At 41.1% G+C, this 26,025-nt stretch overlaps 1 protein-coding gene across 1 annotated transcript in view; it reads left to right on the forward strand.

Moving 5' to 3' along the window:
• The first annotated feature begins 6,653 nt into the window (after positions 1 to 6,653).
• Positions 6,654 to 26,025, forward strand: part of CPXM2 (carboxypeptidase X, M14 family member 2) — a 63,844-nt gene continuing 44,472 nt past the window's right edge. The window contains exon 1 of the mRNA XM_042818318.1: positions 6,654 to 7,119. Within this exon, the coding sequence (XP_042674252.1) occupies positions 6,792 to 7,119 (328 nt within the window). The 5' untranslated portion in view covers positions 6,654 to 6,791. The remainder of the gene's footprint in view (positions 7,120 to 26,025) is intronic.

Below are 26,025 nucleotides of genomic sequence, written 5' to 3' on the forward strand. Positions count from 1 at the left end.
TCCAATACCTCATTTCAAAACTGCTGCAAATTCTCTGCATTTTTCACAGAAACTGAGCCTTGAGCAACAGGCAGGTATAATGAAGCAGAACACAACACCAAGTGTGGATGGAGATCTTGGCAGCAAAGTTTGTATTCAAATCTTGGTGCAACAGTGAAGGTTAGGGGAGCTTGCTTGGGTAGGTGATGTCTCAGCATCAGGAAAAGCACTGTGTTACATCTCTGCTGCTCTCAGGGCTAGGCCAAGCCATGCCAAGGCCAAACCAAAGGTGGCTAATCCCAAATCAGATGTGCAGGAAATATGGATGGGGGAGGATGAGAAGTTCTTAGGCAATAACAGCCTCTACATAGATGACAGGAGAACCTAGAGATTGCTTTGTACCACTTCTGGTTTTCAATACAGATTGAGAAAGAAAATTTGTCTGGATAATTTTCCAAAGGAGGCAGCAGTTCTCACTATTAGTCACCAGTGATTTGCATTAAAAATAATTATTGTTGTTATTGTCATTTTTTGTGATGTAAGCTGTTCTGATGGATGCTTCTGGAAATAACTCTGTTCAGCTGACAAGCTTACCTGACCCCGAGTGGAGCTGAGATATTTCACTTGCTCTATGTTTGCCATACCCAACATGGAGCAAGCAAAAATAGCCTGAGCTGTATTTTGGGCTGAATTTGACTGTAGTTCAGTATTCCTAAAACTCAAATTCAGTAATCCAAATGTTAATGACGTTCTTAATGATATAACTCTACTGAAGTCAAGAATATCCTGAACAGTGCAGTTCCCATTAATAAGGGACTGCACAAGCACATAGAGAGAAATAAAACCTTCCTTGGAGATCTTGTAGTCTACATGTTAGAGAGAGGAAAAAGGAGAGGCTGATCTCCTGGAGTTCCTTTCCAATCCAAGCTGCTCTGTGATTTTAGGAACTGAAATACTCAAGATGGATTAAAAAATGTCAAGAATTAGATTTAAAAAAATGCAGTGATTACTATAGCAGAGCCCTGTCCTTTTCCCCATCCTGTGTTCTTGGCAGTGCCCAGGATCACCATGAAGAAACACATTAATGCATTTTGCAAAGCGGTGCATTTGAGATAATTTATGCTATGCCACTTATTAGTAAACATCTGCATTGCCTTAAAGCTTCGCTGCATCTTCAGAGCTGATCACTTCACCTTTTGAACAGCTTCATCAAGCATGCTGGCACAAGTCCTTTTTTAACAGCTATAAGTCAGGTTCCAACAAGTTTATTACACAGCTGTGAAATTATATTGTCATATCCAGTAATGTAAGTCTGACATGAATCTTTGATGCCTACTGTATGACAAGTGAAGCCTCATTTCAGAGACTATCTTTCACATAATTTCTTGTATTTTCACTGCTTTAATATGTGAATCCATTATGGAAAGTACTTACAGCATATTGTCAAAAACACAAGATTATGAAGATTAACAAAATCGGCTTTTGTCACCTTCAAACAAATAAATCAGCTATAAATACCAACATGTCACCAAATCCAGATTTGGATAGAAACTCTGCGGGGACAGAGTTGTTGTGGAAGTATCACATTATGCATTTATTAGACCAAATGGATCACAGCCACGAATACTACTCATATCTGAAAGGAATCATTCCTTGCTGTCGTCTTTAAAAAGCAGTCCTTCAATACAGAAATTTTAAGGACTACTCTCACGATGTCACCATTTATTTAGCATGGTAAAGACTGTTATATTTATCCGTTGCCTTCCGTCCCACTGGATTTTTGCTCATGACTTCTCAGGCTGCAGATACAGACGAAATCCTAGGGAAAAATGTCTCCTGAGTTGGTTTCGGACAACAAATTGCATCTCGTTGCTGCTGCCTGGGATGTGTTAAACATACTGCTCACACTCTGCATGGCACACGTACAGCAGTTTTGGTCCAGGAAATACCAGACAGAAATGTGAGAGTCATTACTTCTTGAGATTCAAATGTTGGCAGGTAGGTCCATGGGAATTTGCTGGAAGTGGCTGTTTTTGTATAAGTAAAGCAAAAACGCCGTTCCTGCTGCACATCACCCACAACCAGGGTATTTCTTCCCATTCTCTCCTGCTATTCCTTAAAATTGTTGTCATCCAGACATCTCTGTGGCACTAATGCTAGCTCAATCTTACAGTTAATGTGAAAGACGTGTAAAACTTGCTCTAGCTTGATCAACACAAACAACTCTAGTTGAAACTGTTGACTAATGCAGAACTACAGTCTTCCAAATAGAGAGAAATCAGCCAAAAAAAAAAATAACATTAGAAAAAAAGTATTGTCTATCTTTTCTGTACTGCTAATATCACAGACTTCTGAATGTAACACCTTCTTCAGTCCCCTTTCCAGTGATAACCCTGCTGGCACAGACCCAGCAGTGGCTGCCAAATCCCAGGGCAGTGTGTTGTCAACATTAAGTGTACAGCCCTTCTGGGGTATGAAGAAATGCAATTCCCACCACCACCACAAAAAAAGAAAAAAAAAAAAAAAAAAAGACAAAACGATTGCATTCTTTGCAAAAATACCAGAAATTCTTTTTGCTTTATTTATGGGTTAATATTGTCTTTCTCAAAATGCTGTTTCTCAGCCGTTCAGTGTAGAAGAGAAAGGAAAACTCTGGAAAAAGTATGCAGAGACTTTTCACTTCTCCAGTGCAAATGGGCTGATGCAAATGTTTCTGATCTGAATAACCTTGAATAACAAGGATGATGCATGCAGTCTCTGAGCCACGTTCAAAGCATTTCTGCTGTGAACTGAACTGTCACCTAAGATGGCTTTGGGATGCTCAAAACATGAAAATCCCACATTTCCCTTTTCGCTAAGAAAAGGGTTCATATAGCAAAAAAATGATATCATAGCACAAGGAAGAAGAAAAGAACAAGGAACTTTTGTTTCCATGGCAATGTGAGCTCCTTCAGACAGAAGCACAAAGGCAATATGCTGAATGATTATCCGAAGGTCATGTTGTTCTTACCAGAAAAGTTAAAGAGAATACACTAGGCTGATTTCCCCAGGCAGGGCACATGCTGCATTGCTAAGCAGTTCAAATAAGCAATTTCTGAAAGAAATAATTGCCTTCATTAATGCCATGTGTTTATTTTAAAGTCTATTTTCATAAAGAAAACAGCAGCTTGCTCAGAAGAGAGGGGGACTGCTCTTCACTCGTATTTTGTACCATTATTTGATGCTCTTAGAAGACAGAAGTTCAGTTCCTGCACGTTTCTGATAGCCACCACCCAGTAAAATAATGATATTCTGCTTCACATCAGACGCCTCTTAACGATGAAAAAATGTCTCCATATAAGAACTGGTTTATGTATCCAGCCAGCTCCACTGCTGCTGCCTGGATGCTGCAGGATACTTGCAGCCTAGATGGATACAATGGATGACCTGTTATCCCTCTCTGTAACCTACATAAGGAACGGGCACTCAGGAAACCTATAAACACTAAATGCAGTTTACTTTGTTCTTCCCAATGTCAGCTTTCTGTTTCCTCTAAGATGCTTTGACCTTGCTGACAACAGGAGTAAATACTTTATGTGGAAAAAAAAACCACCAGACTGCTTAAAAACTAATTCTATTCTCTTCCTCCACTCTGTTCTCCATGATTTACTACAGACCTGAGAAGGACAGAAACTTTCTGGTGTTCAGAGGAAAAGTTATTTTTAGTCTTGTTTTGTTGCCAAGGTGTATAGAAACCTTATGTGCTACTTGAGGAAGTTACCAGGGAATGGGAATGGAAGGGAGATGCTTGGTTCTTCGCCTTTGTTTCCAACCACAAAGCTTTTCTTCAATTAGAAAAAAATGATGTGTGTTCAATGAGAGGTTGCAGGAGTCACTGTCCAGTTTGAAGAATTAATGAAGGAATGTGTGAATATATATTATGTGGCATAAATATAGAGACCTTGGACTAGGGCAGCACTTAGGCACACAACCCTACCTGTCCTTCAGCAAAAATTCATTCCTGAATCAGAGCTCCTTGAAAATGTGGTTGTTGAAGCCAGGCAGGGGGAAGCAAGGCTGAAGCCCACTTCTCCCAGGTCCATTATTAAAGCCATAGAATTTCAAACTGGTATAAATGAAACAAAAGTTGGGAAAAAACATCTCAAGGGATAGGAAATATGAAAAAGTGCAGTTTGTTGGGGCAGGGGAAGCTGGAAAGGTTCCTTTCCCAGCAGTGTTGGTGGAGCTGGCTCACAGTACATGGCTTGGATGAGAAGCCATAATGCTGTAAATAAATACTTTTTGAGAACAGAGGGGGAAACCCCTGCTTGTTCGCTGATAACAGTATGTTTTGTTTCACTTCAGAAGAACAAAGATTTAAAGTAAACTGTAGAATAACTTAAACATTGTCGTGGCGTTGTTCCAGGAGGGAGGATATGGCCAGCTGCAGTCATTCTGCAAACATATTAGCTTGCTTTATCTCCTTCCATATCAACTCAAGTTTTTAAAAGCTATTGTGATAATTCACAGGCAAAAGTAGGGAGCAGCCCTTCTTAAGCTGGAAATATTTCTCCGTTCAACTAATGAGGCTTCAGTGAACTTAATACTCCCATGCTGCTCTAAGAAGAAAAAAACATCTCTTCTCTTGTGAGTTGTGTATTGCAAGGGTGTTGATTGATGTTGAAAAAAAAAAGAAAAAAGAAAAAAGAAAAAAGAAAAAAAGAAAAGGGTGAAAACTACTTTTCCTTCAGAATAACCAAATTCTGCCCAGAGGCAGTCTTTGGCATTGCAGCTTGGGTGCCCTAAAAGCAGAGGCAGACCCACAGGTACCCACAGCAGCAACAGCTATTCGTGGGACTATTCTTTGTATACTAACCAAGTTATAGGAAATATAAATCAGCAGGAAGGACTGAAGTTTGACAAAAGAAGTGTAGGCAAAGTAGGTACAGACATGAGTAGATACACCAGACAAGGTCAGCACTCAGAAATCAGTTATTGGGTATATGGATAGTGAGGTATTGTGCTGGGGAACATTTGAGTGGAAATTTGTGTCACTTCAATGTCAGTTTTTACATGAATCAAACAAGTAAAGTCCTGGCATTGACTGGGGAAGATTTTGCTGTACTACAATTAGCTATAGTAATGCATCTATGTATATACAGGTAGTATACACCCATTAAAGAGGTCCAAGTCAGATGTGAAATATTGCTATAATATAACAGGTAAGAAATAACATATTATGTGGTATTATATAATATAAATAGATAAAATGCATAAAATGATAAGTTGGCTCTATAGAAAGGTGTCGTATCATAGAACAGTGGATGTGCATGAAAGAAAATACATGATCTTTGCAGGCATACATTATTGAAATGTATATGTGTAAAGGTGCCAAAAGCAAATAATTTAAAATTGCCCCAAATCATATTCCTCAATCTTTAATTAATATACACATGACTCTGTCTTGCATGAAAATACTTCCTGTTTTGCATGGAAATATAAATAGTCTTCAGTTTCTATGGAACATTTTTTACCACTGCAATGAGTTAAATAATACTTTGCAGCCAAAGCTCCTTTAGTTACCAAAAAAGTAGGTCATTAATGATGACATGGAAAAGCCAAGTTTTCTGCAACTTCTGTAAAGATGTGGAAATCCATACTACTCACTGAAGTTTGGCTGTGCTACAAACAGTAGCAAAACTGTGCAAATTTTCTGCAGCCCGTGCTCTGCCCTCACAAACTGGGACCGAGGGCTGCATACACAAACTGTGATTGAAAAGGCAGAATAGAGAGTGCAGTAACAGATGTAATGCTTTCTCCTGCATGACTGGGCAACGGGAAGAAATACAATACACATGATGAAAATATAAGCTGGTATTTTCAACACAGGAGAGAGGATGCATATTCCACGTGAGCCAACTGCTGCACATTTCCTTCAGCACTGACTGGTATTTTGGAGGTATGAAGAAGATGAAAGATAAGATTTAATTCCCAGACAAATTGATTCCATTAACAACACTGGGTTGCATGTGTGCAGCTGCCAGCACAGTACATCCTAATCTGCTTGGAAGATGTTTCAGGGAGAACAGAAGTTGGGATCTTGCCAAGAAGAGCAAGAAAAAGGGCTACTGATGAAATATGTCCTTCCTGGCGTGTCTCCCTGCACCCCAGGAGATGCCCATAGCTGGGCACATGCTACGTGTGTATTTATATTGTTTGGAGCAACCAGGGAAGCTCCTATCTGTTCTAGAGATGGATGCTAAAAGAAAACACATTGCAAAAAGGTATATCCATCACACATGGGATGAGGGTGATGGGACACAGTTCCATTATATGTCAGCATTTGCCCAGGGCTCAGAGTGCCCACCCCATCCTGCATAGCATCTCCCAGGGATGGAAAAACTCTTTTGCTGGGAGGTGAAGGCTTGCTGCCAACTTCACTGTTCTTTGAATAAATGCTCCCTTGGATCAGCTGCACGCGGGACGACTAAAGGAACTGCAAGGGGTTTTCTCCGGAGCTGTGAAGAAAGAAAACAACAACAGCAAAGGGAAGCAGTGAGTGTGCCGTGCTGGAGGTCACACCTGCCAAGACAGCATCCTGTCCTGCCTTCTCCAGCGTGTCCATCCATCCGCCTGTCTGGCTGCCGAGCGCAGTGATCACATGCATCCCGCCTGCCCCCTCCCTCCCTCCCAGCCCTGTCCCGCTGCGCTGCACGGCTCCTGCAAACTCGCCCCAAGCAGAGGAACTTTCTGCAGACAGGCTTCTTCATCCCCCCTCTGCTTCCCCTCCTGCCAAATAAAGTCTGGGGGCTTTGCTTCAACTCTAAAAACTGATGATTGCCCTTAGGAAGAGAAGCTCATGCTCCTCTCAGCTGTTCCCCGCTCTCTGTGCCCTCGGGCTGGCCGTGCTGGGGGGTCTGTCCTGGGCTGTCCCCATGGACGAACAGGATTATTATCTGCAAGAGATTAGCAACAGGGATCACTATTACTCCTTTCCATACCCTGGTGAAGAGTATTTTTCTTTCACGGAGCAACCCGGAGAGGAAGGAACTATCCGTGCTTCAGAGCCAGAGGAACACCCAGGGTTCAAACCGAGCAGGAAAGAGTTAAAACCGAAGAAAAGCAGCAAAAAAGGAAAAGCCATTCTTGAACCTCCACCAGGTAACTTTTCACCTCCTCCTCCAGAGCTCGGAGGCTCTGAATCTCACACTGACTGTGACTCTTAACATTAATGAATATCCCGCTAATGGCAGTCTTGGTACTAATAACAATAATATGCTTGTGGTGGTGATGCTGGCAATGCACTATGTTTAATATCCTGCTGAACAGCTCTACAGAACTTTTACAGGCTTTTTAATCCCTTCCTTGTCAAGGGAAGACTTTTCGCATTGCTAACATTAATTATTTTGCACTCTAGATAGGATGGTTTTCCTTCTTAATTGCACTTGACAGCTGGATTGTTGTGAGTGCTGCAGTTCTATGAGTAAATGAGGAGGGACAGATTCTGCAGCGTGGACTGTCAGTAAATGCTGACACCTCGCTCTGTCCCCGGTTTCTTGAATATAAGAGAAGTTCCTGAGCTGATTTTGTTTACAGTTTTGACTTTCTTCGAGCTTTTGCTTTAAAGCCCTCCAGAGGAAGATATGTAGACATAGATTTTGTCTGAAATAGACCGAGTCACGGAAGCTCAATGTTGTTATCAGCCTGTAAAGCAGAGAAATTAAGCGACAACTAAAATTCCTTATTAAAAACAGACCACCTGCAATTTCCTTTGCGTTTTCTGCATGTGATTGGCTGAAAATATGCAAACATTATTAAAATGTATAGGAGCTGGATCAGCTGTTACCAGCCAGTCATTCCCATTAACAGCTAGCTGCACCACCAAATCTCACTTGCTAAGAACTGAGCTCCCCTTTACTTCAGGAAGAAACTTTTCATGGCAACAGCCAGAGCACAGGGCATAAAGTTGGTAGCTCAGAGGCACTGCTGCATGCAGAGCAGCAAAACAGAGAGGCAAGAATTGCATAGGGATGTTAGCTTTTCCTTGTTGTATCCAGCCAATAGAATATACAGAATTTTCAATTGAAGGTTAACGTGGATAGAAATCAATTATTTTTTGATTCACAAAGACTTTACAATAATAAATAGTGATAAGGAAATATTATTTGTGAAATCTCAAAGCTGTTTGTGGGGCAGCCAGAGATCACAGATGAGAGCAGGACAAGCGCCTTTACGGGGGAATGGAGACATGAGGCATCTATGCCGTTGGCTCCATCATAGCCTAGCTGCTTTTTGGTCTCAAATACTGCTTATTTTCTATCTAATCTGGGGAACAGTGGATTTTTAAGCCCTTAGGTATCAGGATTGCTCTTCCTCAGTATTCTGCAGTTTAGCTCTGATTTTGCCTTTCCTGTTGGCTTTTTCCCAATTTCCCTGGCACTTTAACTACTCCAGAAAACACAGTGGCAGCAATGAGGATGGCTTGTAATCTCTGAGGGCAGTTTTCATTCATCAGCACAAACAGGCATCCACCTTGCTGAGCACCTTGCAGGCGCAGAGAAGCAGCAGCTGTACCAATATCACCCTCCTTCATTATGCATCACTCTTCCTTTCCCAACCTGATTTGTTTAATGCACTGTAGATAAAGCAGCACAAAATTCCAAGTCTATCCACTGGGAGAGCAAACTGAGGTCTTACAGGCATTCTGAATATGGTCACTTCCTAACAAGATGGAATCATATTCCTTTTATACACAGGAAATGATGGAATAAGAAAATTTAAACAAACCTTCCATAAACCCTCAGCGAATACACCCTGTTGTGCACTGACCACTGGATTCATGCTGGATTAATCTCTTATTATCCGCTTTTTGCTTTCCACCCTACCTGACTCTGAGTTCAGGGAGATGTTATTTCCATGTTCAGCCCAATGTGCTGAACTCAGCCTCCTCCTCTATCTCAGCATAGACGGGCACAAGGCCAAGTATGGAAGAAACTCATGATGTGCCACCAAATTGCTGGGATCAGCTTAGTTGCTGCTGCTGCCACAGCAGCCGTGTGCTCTTTTTCACACAGCTCCCACCTACAGGAAGATGTTTTAGAGCCTGTGAGCTTTTGCATAGGTACCACATACAACAGATCCCCTCCACCAAACTTTTGCTCCAGCACACGGAGCCTTGACACCAACTCAACAAGTTGGTTGTTAGACCTGCTACAGTATAGTCAAATGCAATGCATTTCCTCAGGAGCAGCTGAGCTATTTTAACTGAAATAGCCCTAATAAAACCTATTCAGACACTCAGCAAAGAGTACGGTTACCGTTTGTTGAAGAAGCAAGTAACTGAAGACAAGAGTCATATTCAAAAGGAAGTTTCAGGCAACTTTATCTGAAGAGAGTAATAAAAATTCTGGCTGCAGTATCAGAATTCTTTCCTTTTCCCTCTCCCAAAGACAAGCAAGGACACCACACAGCAGATTGGCATGGGCAAAGAGTAGATGTACAGGTCCAGGCAATGCAGGGACACCAAAGCCCCATGCCATGTCATTGGGTATCTGTTGGAAGTGAATACGTGTACATCTGGAACCATGCAGAAGGGACTAAATAAGAAAACCTGCCTGTAATTTCTCACATTCAGCCCTTGAGAAAGACAAATAGAAATATTTATGGTGATAACCAAACAGCCATGAACAGCAGCTACAAGTCTGGCTGTGTAAATATGTGTACATGTTGTATATATGCGTATACATCCATATGTTTATACGTGTATCCAGAACTGGAATTAATTTATTGGACATGCAATAAACACAAAAAATCTGCTTTTTGTGAGGCTCACTGGGAGCTGGGGCATGTGGAATTAATTATTTGTAACAAACAATAGGCTGGCTTGGAGCTGGGATGAAGGAGGCGGAGGGCTGGGGACGTGTGATCTGCCCTTTGGCTGAGCAGCTGGTACTGATCAGCCCAGGCTTGGAATCAAAGCTGAAATCAAACATAGCAGGCTGAAGGATGCAGCTCATAGCAGATAACACAGGCTCAGTTTATTTCAGCTAATTATTAAGAGTGTGAGACTGCAAACATTTCAATCTGTGAAATGTTATGGTGGGAAGAATTCTATGGATGTCAGTGGGGTTGCAATGTCTGTGTTTTGTTTTTGTTTTTAAAATATAGTTAAGAACCAATATTTTCAAAATACATGATTCAGATAAAGTAACATCAGCCTGCTTTCTTGCCCTGTAGATGACTTGTAAATGAAATGGTACTAGGTCATCCCTGGAAGGTAAGCAGTTGGATTGACAGGCTTCTGTATATACATATTTCAGTTTTCTAATTCCACCTTTGCTTTTTTAGGCCTCGATCCAAAGCCCATTCAAATCAGTGGAAAGAGTCTCATTAACATTAGTGTTTTTCTTTTATGAGTTTTTCAATAGAATTTAATAAATGCCATCTCAGCCACCACCTGGGTGGTAAATCCCCACCAACTCTGCCTGCCCATGGGCCAAAATTTAACCTCAGAGAGGTTTATGGGGCTGAGGTGCCCGTGAACACGGCTTATAAATGCTTAAATGCTGCATATTGCTCTCGATCAGTTCCCACTCTCGCTCCTATTGTGCTTGAATTTGCCACAGTTATCTCTGTAATTATATATTCCTTTATACTTTTGTTGCTTTTCAGCATAGCTATGAAATGATTTTAGAAAGACAATGCTGAAGACATCCTATCCCATGTATCTGTTCAAGTCTAAGATTATACCATGCTTTCCAAAATACCATCTACAGAGCTTTCTTTGAGACCATCTATCAGGCTCACAGGGAGTGGAGAACATGGGGATGTACCAAACACTGGCAAAAATTCTTCCTAGGAAACAAATTTGACTTAGACAATTATACTTGTGCTGGTGATTCGTCTTCTGTCTGTAGCACAATTCTGATTGCTACTGGAAAATAAAGGAGTGGTTTTCATTTGTATGGCAGAGCTCAGAATGGTTTTTAGTGAACTTTTTCACATTCCACAGGTCTTCTATTGCCTGATTTCTGGGCAATCCAAAATACGTCGCAATTTCCTTCCTTGTCTGTTTCTTTCGCCAAGTTTGTTGAAACTGTTCAGATACATCACTCTTCACTTGCCTCATATTTATTTTTGTGTAATATTGGCACACACTCAACAACGTCTTTTTTGTTGTTGTTGTTGTTAGATTTGTTTCTGTATATCTTGCATGGGTCAAGATCTAGTGGAACCACGTATCAATTTTCAGCATCTGACATAAGACAGCCCATAACCCCAGCAGACAGAGCTGGGAATAAAAAGCTCTCTTTCATCATCATGAAAAGCAGGAGGATGAGCCTGGGGAAATCTGCTTTCTGTCAGGCTTTATGAGGCACGTGGACAAAAGGAAGTTTTAATCCAGTCTGAAAGGAGGTCAAGGAGACATGCTTCCTCCCAAGCAAAAAGCTGCACAAAGGCAGGTTTTGACCAGATAGGTGCTGAAAGCTGCTGCCTTCATTGGCATGTCCTATCAGAGGCAGTAAGTTAAGAATGCTGGGGGGAAATTGCTGCTCAGCTGGTGTCTGTGGAGGCATTAGAGACGAAAGGCAAAAAGAAGATAGCATGGCCAATGTCATGAGATACTGTATGAGATATGTCATGAGATATTGAAATGCAAAGTCACAGCCTGAAGCAGTGATTGAGCACCTGGTGGAAGGCAGGGCCAACCCAGGACAGCTCAGGTGCATGAAATGCAGATGAGTGACCAGAAGGGCAGAAGCCAGGAACCACCCCTTTCCAGACCTCATTCAAGGGTTGGCAGTGGAGGTGAGGGAATCTTGCTGGAGCTCCCTGCATACTGGAGGCCTTCTGAAGGTAGTGGATTTTTTTTCCTTTATTTTTGTGCCTACGGCTTTTATATTTGAACAAATTCTTGCTTGCTGTAGGCTGGGACCTTGCTGCTCTGCTGTCATTGCTGAGCTTTCCATTCTGTTTCTGGTATGAGGTGAGAAATGCTTAAGGAGAGTTCAGCGAGTGAATGAAAAGCTGAAACGAGGATGTCAACTGTGGAGAACTGGAAAGGTATTAGAATCACAGAATAATTAAAGTTGGAGAAAATCTCTAGGATCACCAAGTCTAACCCTACCATGCCCAGAGACCGGTTCCCACAGTGCTATAACTTTATAACTTAAACATCTCCAGAAACAATGACTCCATCACCTCCCTGGGCAGCCTGCTGATAGATACAGAATGGGGACAGATATCTGAGGGGGGTGTGGAGTTAAGTACTTGATTAGATTGTGGTCTTATAGCTAGTTAAAATGTGGACTTGTCTGCTCTGAAGAAGAGGTGAGAGTGAAAGACATGGAATGGATAACTGAAAATACATAAGCAAAAGTTTCTAGGGTACTGGTTTCCAGCTAGGATAGAAGGAAATATAGAAGGAAGAGGTGCTTGTGCTTGCCGAAATTTTGGGGTTTGGGGAAGGATTAGCTAGAAATGAGACTGAATGGGAAAAGGGGGGATTTAAAATGGGTAGCATGCTTCTAGGCTTAAAGGAAATCTAGGAGCAAGAATGCCATTAAAGTCAGTTTTCTGAAGGCGCTTGTTGAACTTTGTTGGCAAGCTGAAGGTGGAGTAACGTCTCAGAGATGCAGCGAGGAAGAAGTCATTAGCAATGTTGGCAAGATGCATTTTAGTGGAATGCCAGAGCTGAAAGCCAGGCAGCAGGAGGCTGGCTGGGGTCTGGGAGAGAGCAATGACAGCAACGGCTTTAGGCAATGTGGTAGAGAGGGGATGAGAGGAGAGAGATGAGGCAGCAGCCAGAATACAGCAGAGATAAGGGGGGACAGGGTAGAGGCTTTGGTGTTAGGGAACAGAAGGAGGTGGTAAGAGTTGTCAGAGGTCATGAATGCATCCATGATATGTGAGTGAAGGCTATTCCATGGTAGGTGACTTATACAGAAACCAGGAATGCTATCAGTGTTGCTGCTATCTAACCCACTGGTATCTTTTGTCTTCAGCCTCATAGCTAGTTCCCATTTCTGTGTGGTCCAGAGAAAGTAAAGCACTCCTGTGACTTTAAAACTTCTGTAATGTAACTTTAAAACTTCTGCTCAAAATTCTTTGACTAGCAAGATCTTAGAATGAATTTATAGGACCTAGATTCTCTTTGGAATATTTCCCATAGATTTTAATATAACATGTGTCATATCCTAATTGCCAGATGTGACAAGCAAAGCTGAAAACATCTGGCTTTTAATGAGTTTTTTCATCTATCAACTTCTATTTTCTCCTCCAGAAACACGTAGAAAACATAACAGAACCATTCTGTTTAAGAGCCCATCCTTTAAAGAACGTTACAACAAAAGAGGACAAAGATGACTAAGAATGAATAATGAGCGGGGCCTTCAAAATTGGCCAAAACTTTCTGATTAACCACGGCTCCAATGAATAATATAACATGAGAAAAAATGTAGAATAAATACATTTGATTATGCTAGAGAAAACCATTTTCTATGATAATTCTCCCAGCAAGCTTCTCTGAATTGAAACTAATTTTTAAGGTGAAAAAATAGCTCTTTAGAAGAAGGATGATTTCACTGAATAGATTTTAATAATATGAACCTGAGCCTAGACCTGCTCCTGAAATGCCAAAGTTTTATGAGTTACTTGTTATTTCAGCTCATTCTTGTTGTTTTTCATGTTATTCTCTGCTCATTGAGCTGGTTAGAGGGGTCACTCTAAAGGTGCACGATTGAATCTCAATTATTTTTTGGTTTTGGCAGGAAGGCTTCTGTCAGCTAGGTGGACTTAGGAACTATCAAAAAGATGAAGTAGTGGTATTTGAAGGTATGGTGCAGAAGTCATTTATTGAATTTTTATAATCTGAGCCTTTTCCTCCTGAGTTTTGAGCCTCACCCAATTCCTCATCTGCACAAGCAGTGGACTCCTGAAGTCACTGTGTAGGAACAGAGTTGAAATGTGACTGACATATTCACACAGAATAGCTGCTTTTTTTTTTTTTGTGATTACATTAATATGATAATACAATGGATATGATAAAGCATGCAATGGATCTGCACCTTCATGAGGTTATGTCTTTTGGTATTGCTTGTTTTATAGCGTGCAGCTCTTTGAAATAAATGTACAAATATATGCCCTTATCGCTCACTTTTGCTTATTCGTGGGAAAAAAAACAAATGAACAACAACAAATTGTGATGCAGCTGAAATTTTAAAATCAAATGACTACCCACACAAAACACTCCCATAGCCTTTACTCAGCTCAGTCATTTCCCAAGAGAAAACAGAGGAATAGTAATAATCAGTCATCTTAGGTGCAGGCACCTTTTAATTTTTCCACCCCTGGGAGATATCTTAATGGATGGTTTGGTCCTTCTTAATTCAATAAGCCATGAGTTGAAGGGAGTCTGTTTTGGATTTCACTCAAGGTTGGTCATAGCCATCGTATCCGTGCAGTTAGGTCTCTAATGCAGAAGTTAATTCTCTAAAACTTGCCTGAACACACTATCCATGCCATGACAAGTAGAAAGGAAACAACAGGACGCTCTGGGTGGTTACTGTGTGTTGGAAGAGAGGAGCAAGGCATCTTATTCTCTGTGCAGTCAACAGGCAGTGCTAAATCAATTTGACAGGTGTAAAAGGAAAAGCGTTTCTCTTTTTTACCCATAGCTAAAGATGGCAACAACAAAAAAAAGGTGAGAAAAAACAAGAAGGAGATAGAAAAGATGCCAGATGGTGACTTGGAGAGTCAGTGTGCCTAGGAAGACATCAGAGGAAGTGCGTGAGGATCATTTAAAGCATCTTTACAATACTTGGTATAGTTGATGATCTCTCTGTCTCTGTTTGAGTTAAATTATAAAGCATGTTCTGGAGACCGAGATATCTAACTCTTCTTTTAGATACACAATTATTCCTTTCTATGGGATAACACTGATACTGGGAAGTAAGGATTTGTACCGTGTTATTATAGCATAAATGGAGACAAGATAAGGTTTTTATTCTTCATTTCCACCATGAAATACATCATTTTTCTTAAACGAAAAGCTTTAGTGTGGCTTTCTGATTCTGGAGTGGTGTTTAAAGGAGCTGTCTTATAAATGGGAATCTGGCTCAATATATTGTAAAATATATCTTACAATAATGTCTTCTAAAAAATTATACAAAATACTGATATTTCTGAGTTGGAGGAGCATGTTTTACATTGGGAAGAATATGAATGACTTCATATTCTGACACGTAAGTGAACTGTAAATCCTTATTGCGTTGTCTGAGGCTGAGCCTCAGTGCACACACTGGGATTTGATATTGCAGAAGGTCACAACAGAGCTGGCATACTAGACCACAGTGACCTCCAGTAACTATTAATCACAGCTGAAATTGAATATCTGATCATCTCATCCATTATTAGTGAGTACAGATACCAAAATAATTATCAGGTCAGGCTTTCTCACCCTTTATCCCTTTGGCTAGAGAATCATCCCCGTAATCCCCAGCCCTCATTTGGTCCCTTCTGAACTCTATGAAAAGTGCTGCAGAATGGGAGCAGAATGGGAGCTAATGCTAAGCTTTAGCAGCTTGATATGAACTCAGCAAGCTTACCTGCAAGACATGTATTTGCATCAGGAATGAGAACATTTTAGCCATGTGGGCAATGATCCTCTTCCGTTATCTTGTGTGATGGCCATGTTTCAAGCCTGGTATGTTTCTTACATATTGAGAAGTTACAAAACACACTTCAGAAACAGAATGAAATTTGCCATCACACACTGGATGGCAAGTACTCCCAAAGGTAGACCCAGTCTTATCCTACCAAGTGCTCAATCCACATCCTCTACATACTTCAAATTTCAAGGTAAAAGTCCACTCAAAACTCTGCTGAAAGTACATCTGGGTTGTGAATGGCCTGCAGGTATGGAATTTCCCAGAGTGAATTTACAGGGCTGATGGGAGGGAAGGATGAATAGCCAGAGGCAGTCATAGCCAGGGCCCTGGACGTATCACAAATGAAGAGAAGAATTCCTTATAGGTATTTGGTCAGATGTGTTACCCTCAGGCTCCTCTGTTTTGGATCCCATTGGAGGACTGCAGTCCAGATGTCTTCCAGGCTCCCTTCAGAAGCATCTCACATCTGGCCCAGTTCCTTCACATCAGGTATTCCATCACATAAGTGTAATTGACAAAAAGAAGCTCCCAAAGTCTTATTTCCTTCTTGTGGAGGGACAGATGATTGAGAAACCATATAGAAATGTAGAGAGCTTTGAGTCTTCTTCTAAAGACCTTTGTATGTGCTGCTATAGGGAGATACTACAGAGACCCAGAGATGGGTGGGATGCACACAGCTCAAATGGGAGAAATGGGGCTGAGATAAATTCCTTCTGAAATCATAAGGAACAGTATCTGTTCTCTGAGTGATCAAATTCTTCATTTATTTAAAAAGAAAAAAAACAAAACAAAACTAAATATGAGGGTTAATATACTACAAATCTTTTTCTTTTTTTCTTTTTTTCTTTCTTCCCCGCAAAGTTCTTGCATGGTACTTTGGATCTGGAAACTCTATAAAGAAAAAAAGATGATGTCTGCTTGCAAGCAACAGTTCAAGTCCACAATGAACAAAGAACAAGACTCTCATCCAGCAAATGAAGGCATTCATTGTTATTTTAAGCTATTAAATGAAAAGGAGGGAAAAATTCTTGTGGATCTACTTTCTAAATAGTCCAAATCATGACAAAGGCTAGTAATATGTGGAACGTGAACTGCTGCAGACACATCTGAATTGTTTGACATTGCTAATAATATGCAGAGAGCAAATATATACTTTGTGCTTTTTAATGCTTGGATGCCAGTCAAATGGCAATGACTGAGAGAGTCCATACAGTCTTCTGAGAGGACTAGAATGGGAAACTTTTCAAAATGTAATTAAAATGCTAGGATGAAAGTTATGCAGCTAAAATGCCACTGAGATCTTTGAAAGCATGGAGAGAAAATAGCATGCAACTGTTTTCCTGCAAAACTTCCTGATTTCTATTCATTAATTCTGAACTAATTTTTTTCCTCCCAATTAACGAGTTGAAAAACAATTTGTTATGCTCATGGAAGCTTGCCTTGAAACTTTCTATTCCACTGCTTTCCAACTGCAGAATTCCCATGCCCACTGAATGCTTCCAGCTCCTGTGGGTGGTTGGGAGGGTGGGCGCTCAATGGCAGTGACTGATTTACTGATAAATCCCAGATCGTGGCCTGAACATTTCACATCAGCACATTCAATCTTTGCATTGAAAAGAGTCTGTTGGAAACATTGTGGACTACTGCTGCTATAAGACTTGTGCGAGTAGTGTCTATTAGAGACAAGCAGTATATACTGGGGTTTGTTTGAATGCATTCCAAGGATCCAAAGGATAGTAAGGGCACATCTTTTGGTGTGAGCCTTAAAGAAGAACATACGTATTCACACACACAATTTTAAACTCATGAAAAACTTGTATTTGATGTCAGTTGAAGACTCTGACACACGCAGCTTTGCATCATGGAGACTTCCTATGTGCCAAAGATTTGGCCTGTGATTAAGTGCCTTTTCTGGACCAGAGGAGTGTTTTTAAACAAAGCAGAGAAGATGTTTAGACAGAATGAATTCTGGGAAACTTTTTGTGGGCTGCTCAAAGCTGAGAGTTCATAGGAAGCTGGAATAAGGTGGAAGGACCTCTGGACACTCAGCCATTTGGATTGGAGAGGTGCCCACTGTTTGAGATGTTTGTCTGAACCTTACTTGAACTATTTCAGCTCCTTTACTTTCTAGCATGGATCTGGAGCTTTGCAAGAGCCTCCCTGCAAAACTTCCCTTTAATCCATTCAGAAAAACAGAGTGCCATGCCTTTCAGCATTTCTGCAGGTAGGAAGACCAGAGGTTTGTAAAGATGTTGAGCCCTCAACATTTCAAAGATATCAACAGAGCTCTTAAGACCATGGAATCCTGGTACTTGGTCTTGAGGCATTTTTTTCCTTTTTCACCTTAAAGTTCACTAAGTTGTATATTTCATGACTAGCTTAAGGGCAGACAGAGATGGGGAGATACAATGGATGGCCCATAGTGTGTTTGAACTCTGCTTTCAGGGTGCACCAGCTGGGACATAGGGTGTGCTAAAGGAAGGGAAAAAGCTTTGCTACATGAGTTCCTAAATGTTTTTAGGATTTCCAAGTGTAGCCAAAAGATCTCCATTATTCTGTGTGTGCTCTTTGCAAATTTCTCAAATCCCATCTCTAAAAGCATTTCCACTATTCAAGAGTGTAATTGTATCAACTGTTTCTGCTGTCCTAGTATGGTATTAGAGCTAAGCTTGGGGGAAAAAAAAGAAAAAAGAAAAAATCCACCAGAAAGAATAATTAATTAAACAGCAAACAAGTCAACTGAATTTATTTTTCTCTTCTGCCGTGCTCAGGAAAATACAAACATTCCTTTTAAAGGGCTGGGAAGGAGCACGTGGTTTGAAATCAGGTTAATTGTAAGCACATAACTTTCTTCCTAAATCGTTGTCTGAGTAACAGCTCCAGGCACTACGGTGACTCTTAGGCTTTTTGAGGAGAGTTTGCTCTTATTAATTCTTCGTTTATTTCATAAATAGCAGTATCAACAGATGTGACTTTGGGGAAAAAATATGTAAATGTTTAAGCTCCCTGCTAGAGCAGACACACCGTGTCTCCGTAACACCGAGCCTTACTCTGTATAAAAGGTTTTAAAACCAAGTTGGATGTATTTTAGGTATTTCCTGTCACAGGCTCTCTATATAGGTCAAGTATTCAGCCCAGATGTGCAACCTGGAGGAGGGCTGGGCTGCAGCTGAGAGCAGCCTGCATGGGGTGGTGGCTCACAAACAAACCAATGAGCATTCCCATCACTCCTTGATGGTTCCTCGTGGTGGGCAGCCCCACTGTTCCTGCTGTAGGAAGAGGGGCAGCTCAGTGCAGGGAGATGCTGCATGCACAGTTAGGTGCTGGGGTGGTGATGCTCTGCTGAGATGCCCAGCCCATATTTGGGGATCTTTTTGCCTTGTGCATGGAGGTGTATTTGCAGCTGTATGTTTGACAACTTAGAGGGGAAGGGGATTTTAATGCCACTTAATGGCCACACGTCCTTTGGAAAGACTTAAAACTGTAAAGGATTTGTTTTTCATTCAGAAGAAGAAAAAAGACTCTTAAAAAAAGTGGTCACAGGTATCATTACAGATACAGAATACTTCTACATTCTGTTGGTAAATGTGTATTTTTAGTTCTAATCATGAAAAAAATGAAAGCTGACATTTCAACTCACAGTTAAGATGACTAATGACTGTCTGCTGCCTAGAGGCACTGCTCCTACTGCTCCATGGTGCTGGCACTGAAGCTTGCTGGCTCCCACCAAGAGCTAAGTCAGAGAGCTAAACTGGTAGAAAACAGCCTTCTCTGGAACCCAAAAGTGAATAGCAGAGTGATTCTATCTTCATCACTCATTCACTTGGCTTAGGCCTTGGACTGCTTCATCAAAGGAAGCTAATGCATCTGTTTTGATATCATATTCAGCACATTTTCCATCTTTTTGGAATGTCAAAGAAATGCAGTTTGGTCTATTCTAGAGCTTAAACTCGATTAGAAGTTGAATGGCATTAAGTGGAGATGGAGCAGATGACATTTAAGGACATTTAAGGAGATTGCTTCCAACTCAAATGATTCTGTGATTCCTTGAAGTACTGCTTACTGGGAGGTGGCACATTTCAGTCTTTCCCAAGTGTAAATTGAGTACTTAAGGATGGAGGCAACAGTAACTATGGCAAGAAGATGTAATGGTTCATTACTGCTATAAAGAACTCTTTCATAATCATTTTTTTTTTCTGCTTGATGTCTGTGGGCTTCGTGTGTGCTAGGAAGAGAGAAGGTGGTGGGACTAGATGACCTTAGTGGTCTTTTCCAATCTTCCAATTCAATGTGTCTATTGCATGATATCAGTGACAAGATAACACTCATTTCAGTGAAGTGATGTGTTTGTAGAGAATGGAGTTTGTATGAATTTCACTACTGGTATAACTCCAGGTTTGCCTCCAATTAAAGCTTGTAGAACACTTTGTAGATGCATATTTCCAGGAGCCAAAGTTCAGGCAATTTTTTCATCTTATGCACATTTGAAGAATTTCATGCCTATGCTGTTTGTCTGTACAACTGTGCTCTAGTTATGACTGTATGTAGTTACTGCTTCAGCTTCTGTAGGAGCAGGGAAGAAATTGATTGTATCTTAAGACACTTTTGTACAACTGTTTTATGCAGTTGTACAATTTTTTGGTAAAATAGACTCAAGGGGAATCGTTAAATTTGTAAATTTTTGCACTTCAGAAGTGTCTTGTTTATTGGGCCACTGAAGTATCTGGTGATAGCAGCTATTTTGTCTTGCTTTTTTTTTACTTGTTAATGGTATTCCAAGTCTCAATGTTTATTTTTAATAGCTACAATTATGTTCTTATTGTAGAATCTTTGGTCCTGCAGTATACCTCAGTGATTTGATATTTTAAGCTATTTTTGGCTTGAGCACATTGGATAGATACACATTTTAATGGTTCTTTTAGTCCTATATCCAGCAAGTCTGCAAGCAGTTTGACTGCTTTTTCTCCATTGTTTGTCTAAGTCTGTTTGTTTAGATCTGGGAAGAAAAGAGTGGTTCTCATTTTGATGGCTGTATTCAGTTTTGTGGCTTTAGTTGGAATTACAGAAAGTCTTCATCCTGTGCTTCAGAAAAACAGAGGAGACATTTTAAATGAATAACACACAAGTCAATGTTACTCAGTGCTTATAATAAAAAGAACTGATAGAACACTTTTTGGTTCTTCAAAGGGATGTTTCTTTCCCAGAGCAACTAAATGCACATATTCCTTTGTACAGAGACTGGAGGTCATGGGTAGCAACGAGGGCGCACCATGTATTACAAGGACCTGGAAGCTTTCCTCAGGCTATGCCCGTGGTGATACTTAACAGCTCAATACAGTAATAGCACTGAACACCACTTGTTATCACAGCAATTCGTTTGTCAGGGCTCTGTAGCTATGACCCTGTTGGGAACATGCAGCTGTGTGACTCCCACTCTCCTTCCCCACGTCAGCTCAGTGTAGCTGGTGTTCCCATGGACAAGAAGAGTGGGAATTCTGGTGCAAGCCTTCTTTTTCTCCACCTTTTTCTTCTCCTGTGGATGTACGGGCTTGGCTGCTGCTTCTTACGTTCTTGGGTACTTTCTTAAGTTCTTTACTATGGGAGTGGTGAGGTGCTGGAACAGCTGCCCAGAGAGGCTGTGGATGCCCCATCCATCCCTGGAGGTGTTCAAGGCCAGGTTGGATGGGGCCCTGGGCAGCCTGGGCTGGTATTAGATATGGAGTTTGCTGGCTCTGCATGTGACAAGGGGTTGGAGCTTGATGATCCTTCAGTTCCCTTCCAACTCAAGCCATTCTATGATTCCCACCTCCCAGAAGGACTATGGGCAGAAAGATCCAGATGCAGGAGAAAAACTGGGAAATGTTTCTTGTGTTCAGGCACACCATGCATGGAGGGCAGGGATCCTGTACTGCCCCTATCACAAATCATGCCATCTCTTAGGTAGAATGCATGACAGTAGCAGCAGGCAGCTCTGGGGAGGCTACATGGCATCTGGAGTGTAGCTGAGCCTCCTGAGTCTGAAGTCTAGGTCAGAAAACTCCTAGAGAACAGGCTCTCTGGAAATTCCTGCCTCCAGCTGTGCCAGGAATAATAGATACTCTTCCTGTTAATTGTGCTGTTTTGTCACCACGAGAACAATCTGGATGTGTGAGGGAAGAAGACTGTGTAGTAATAAAACAAAGGAGTACTTTTCAAATTCCAAAAAAGTTTGATTTCATGTCAGATACGACCTAAGGATCAAAATACTCCTTAAATTATTCTTTAATTGCCTTGAACTGCTGAGTTTTCCCTGAATTTCAAAGGCAGGAGAGGAAACTCTTCTACTCTTGCATAATCTGCAGCCTTCTGGCAGATGACTGATTCTTGCATCAGTCAGCATTTAGGTGGCAGGAAGGAAGCTTTCCTTTTCTGTGACTCACAAAAGGTCCGTGAGGCTGAGGACATAGCTTTGGTGGCCTTGGAGACTCTGAAAAAGGGTTGCAATAAAGAAAAGTATCTGATCATCCAAAGTAGCTGAAAGGTATCAGATGGGTGACGTTTGTGGAACCCTCACTGAGGTTCTGCCTTCACCTGGAGCCCATGAAAATGTTCCTCTTGAGCTAAGGAGGCTTCGGCTCAGACTTCATATCAAAGCAGGCTTTTGTGGTTTCCAACTTAAGGTATTCATTGTTTGTTTTAAATATTCAACAGGAACCATTAGAAGTGCATGCTGCAGCACAGTAATAAATCCAGTCTTCTCCTCTCATACAGCCTCTTACATTTTAAACTCCTGTGCAGTGTATTCTGCTTGTACTAGAAACATACACAGTTTTGATGCAGCATTAGAGTGCAATTAATGTTGTCTCTAGATGGGAAAATACAGCATCGACTCAATCCTTTGATTGATCTTTGATCTGGGACCATAATTCAGCTTATTTAACTTCTGCCCAGGAGATTTGACATGTTTGCTTTGTTCTTTTGGTGCTCAAGGAATGGGTTTATAACAAAAAGCAAATAAAGGCAAAGTGTGTTTTGCCTGAAGAACCTTTATCTGTCTTTACTTCTTCAGTTAATCTGGCAGACTGAACTCAGGCCAGAAAAGAAACTAGCATGCATTAATATCAATACTTAGTGAACATGGTCAGAAACTGCTCAGACTGAAACTTGCAGAGCTGTTTCCAGGGAAAAGCTGGGCCTTACCAAGTATAGAGTGTGACTCATGAACATCTGTGAGAATTTCACACTTCCACGATCACATTTTCAAAACAGCAAAATTCAGCCACCCCATGTCCCCCTACAAATGGCTTCAGACTGTAAATATAATGATTTTTTTTTTTTAACATGGAGAACCTTTTCCTGTTTAAGTCAGCCCCCATGAAGACTGTCTGTGACAGCCAAACAATCAAAACACACTGTTGGCAGGCAGCAGCTCGGCAGAAATGTTCTCTTACTTGTATTTCACCTTTCAGGTGCATTGCAGTTTTAAAATAGTTTGCATAACTGAGAGCTAAGTCTTATTAGAGACATGGGAACTAGATTGCCAGAGTTTCCTTTAAGAGTTTCCACTACTGGGAGATGAATCATAAACCACACATTCCATAGGAAAAGCTCCACAGAAAGCTAATAGGGCTAGACTTATTAAATAAGCTTTATTAAGAATTTTTGTTAAAAACTAGAAAGGTCTGAAATTGGACAGACTAAAACTGGATCAAAATAGTAAGGATAATATAAGTGTTAAAGTTTTCATCCCCCAAAATATATGTGTGTGGGCTTAACTAACCTATTGTAGCAGCTTCATACATTTGCAGTTTCTTCTCTACCTTTGTTTAAGTATTTTATGTAAATGGAACTCAAATTCTGCTTCTACTTTGGGATGACCCAGAAAAAGAAATAGGGAATCGGAAGCTGAAATGACAGCTGCCTTATGACATGTGATTTTGCCATAGGTGCCTGAGCAAACTGTGTCAGAAGGATGAATTTTTAGCCCCCAGAGAATGAGGTCTCTGGAGAAGAGGTGTGCCTGTAGCCAAGTTAGACAGGCAAACTCACACATTTGGTTTTTGTTTCAGGTTGGACGTGAGGAGACATTTATTCTCAGAGTGCTGATGCAGTGGCACAACTGCCCAAGGAGTGGTGGGATCATCATTCCTGATTCAGGAACCATGGGGATGTGGCACTGAGGGACGTGGGCATGGTGGAGGAGGCTGGAGTTGGGCTTGGGGATCTGAGAGGTCTTTTCCAGCCTTAAAGACGGTGTGGTTCTATGACTCTATGATAAAAGCAGTAGATTGCTATCAGAAATACAACCTGAAGCACATCCTGCTGGCACCACGCTGCTTCCCTCTCAGGCAGTGACAGACCATCTGGTACTGCAGGTGCTTGCTGGTCGCTGTCATGCTCCTGCATGGTGAACTCTGGCCTTGGGGAGGCTGAGATGTGCAATATGGGCTTTTGATTCTTTAAATTGACCATCGTTGTTTCTAGAGATACTTAATTGCCCATTGAGAGAACTTGGGCTGTGCTGTGTTACTGGAAATTGTTCTGGCAGTGTATGTTTGGATGGAAAATGCACAACCTGAAGAAATAGGTTACACTGCAAAGGTCAGGAGGTCTTTTTCATAGTGAAAACTTGATCCAACTTCTATGAGAACAGTGGGGGTTCTTCCATTGACTCTGGTGGTGCTGGCTCAAGCCCCTAGTGCAAAGTCATAGATGTCAGCAGCAACAAGAAACTATGCTGGCTCTAAAGCCATTCTCTGCATAGAGAAATTTTCTGTCAACTTGTCATCAGTGCTGCCTCGTCCTCTTCCTGCCTGTCTTTACAGTGTAACTTCCTTTCTCCCCAAACAAACATTTCAAAATACAAGGAGGTTCTTAGGTATTTTAAAAAGAGAAAGCTCCTGGAGCTAAAACACATTGGAATCATAAGGAATAACCAGTTAGCCAGAGCACATCCTGCCTCCAAACGTCAGGGAGCCTGTCAGACAGCACAGGACTGATATTCCTCCATTTCCCGAGCTGAGAGTGAGGAGTTAGACAAGCTCAGAGTGGTGTGGATTGAAAAGGATTAGTGATATGGCTCCTAAAAGTGTAAGTAAAAAAAGAAACGTGCTCCTCTTTTTTTTCTTTTTCATTCCATTTGAAAAAAATGAGCAGGTTCTTAAATTGATGGGAAACATTCTTTAAATACAACAATCATTTGTCTGCTGTGCTTTTTAAAAGATAATAAAGAGTAATTTCCTAAATGCTTTCCCATTAGATACCAGAGCTGCAGAGACAATCTGTGCTCACCCAAACATCTTTATTTGGACCAGCAGAAAAGAAAATAAATGAGTGATTTAGGAAATAAAGATGAACAAGAGTGTTCTCCTTGCTCTGTTCATACACGCGTCTTCTATTTACAACATTAATCTGCATTTCCAAGGATGACTGCTGATAATTTTATCACAAAGAATAGTTAATCTTGGAGGAGATTAACTATAACTATACTGCAGGTGTAAGGACAAGATGATCGAGGGTGTTGTTGCTTTTCTTTTTTAGCTGAGTTTCAGTGGCAGATGCATCGTTAGGGCATGGCTATCCTGAGGCTGAAACTGCTTTCAGGTTTAATATCTCTGTACAGAGCCAAGCTGAGATTACAGCCTGAGGTGGTGCTGGCTGCACCTTCAGCTAGTTCTCCTGGTACAAGCAATACCTGAGTCATACTGGGTCAATTCAGATTGCCAGAAATGAGCTGGGGATTGAAAGTAATTCCTGCATGCTTCAAGGAAGAGGGGATGGCTCGCAATGCCACACTTTGGAAAACAATCATTTTCCATCTAGCTAGCAGAAGCAAAACTGAAAATCATGAACATGGTGATAGTTAGCAAATCTATTTTGAATTGGAACCCCCACTAGATCATTGTTGAGGAGGCAAACATTACATCTGAATCCGTACCCTGCCTCTTTTTAGGCCTTGGAATTAATTAATTTGATCCAGACATCTTGTCAATGTGTTGTTTTTAAAGTGAATACCCATTCATGGTTGAAAATTGCACGTGAAATCATGATTGGATACAGCCCAGAAAGAGAGAAATGCCCACGCCTCAGCCTCTTCCCCAAACCTGCAGGATGAATGCTTGCTTTTCTGCCAGCGAGAAACGTAAATATGTTGTTGGATTTTGTTACCACATTTTTATGTACACAGCATTTGGATTAAAATGCTGAATTTCCTGTATTTTCAAATTCCTTTTTTCAACTAGTTAAAGAAATGACAAAATAATTGGGTCATTGCTTGCTGAATCTGTAACATAAAGCTGTTCTGGTTGCTTATGCTTCCCCATTTCTAAAGCTTCTGCATGTGTTTTCCAAACTAGCATTTAGACAGTCTGCGTGGCAGTTTTCATTGTTACATGGAAAGCTTCTCTAAATTACTTAGAAT

This window comes from Centrocercus urophasianus, unplaced genomic scaffold, assembly GCF_019232065.1.
Source record: "Centrocercus urophasianus isolate 14NV4802_14NV808 unplaced genomic scaffold, USGS_Curo_1.0 seq_17, whole genome shotgun sequence".
Classification (NCBI taxonomy): domain Eukaryota; kingdom Metazoa; phylum Chordata; class Aves; order Galliformes; family Phasianidae; genus Centrocercus; species Centrocercus urophasianus.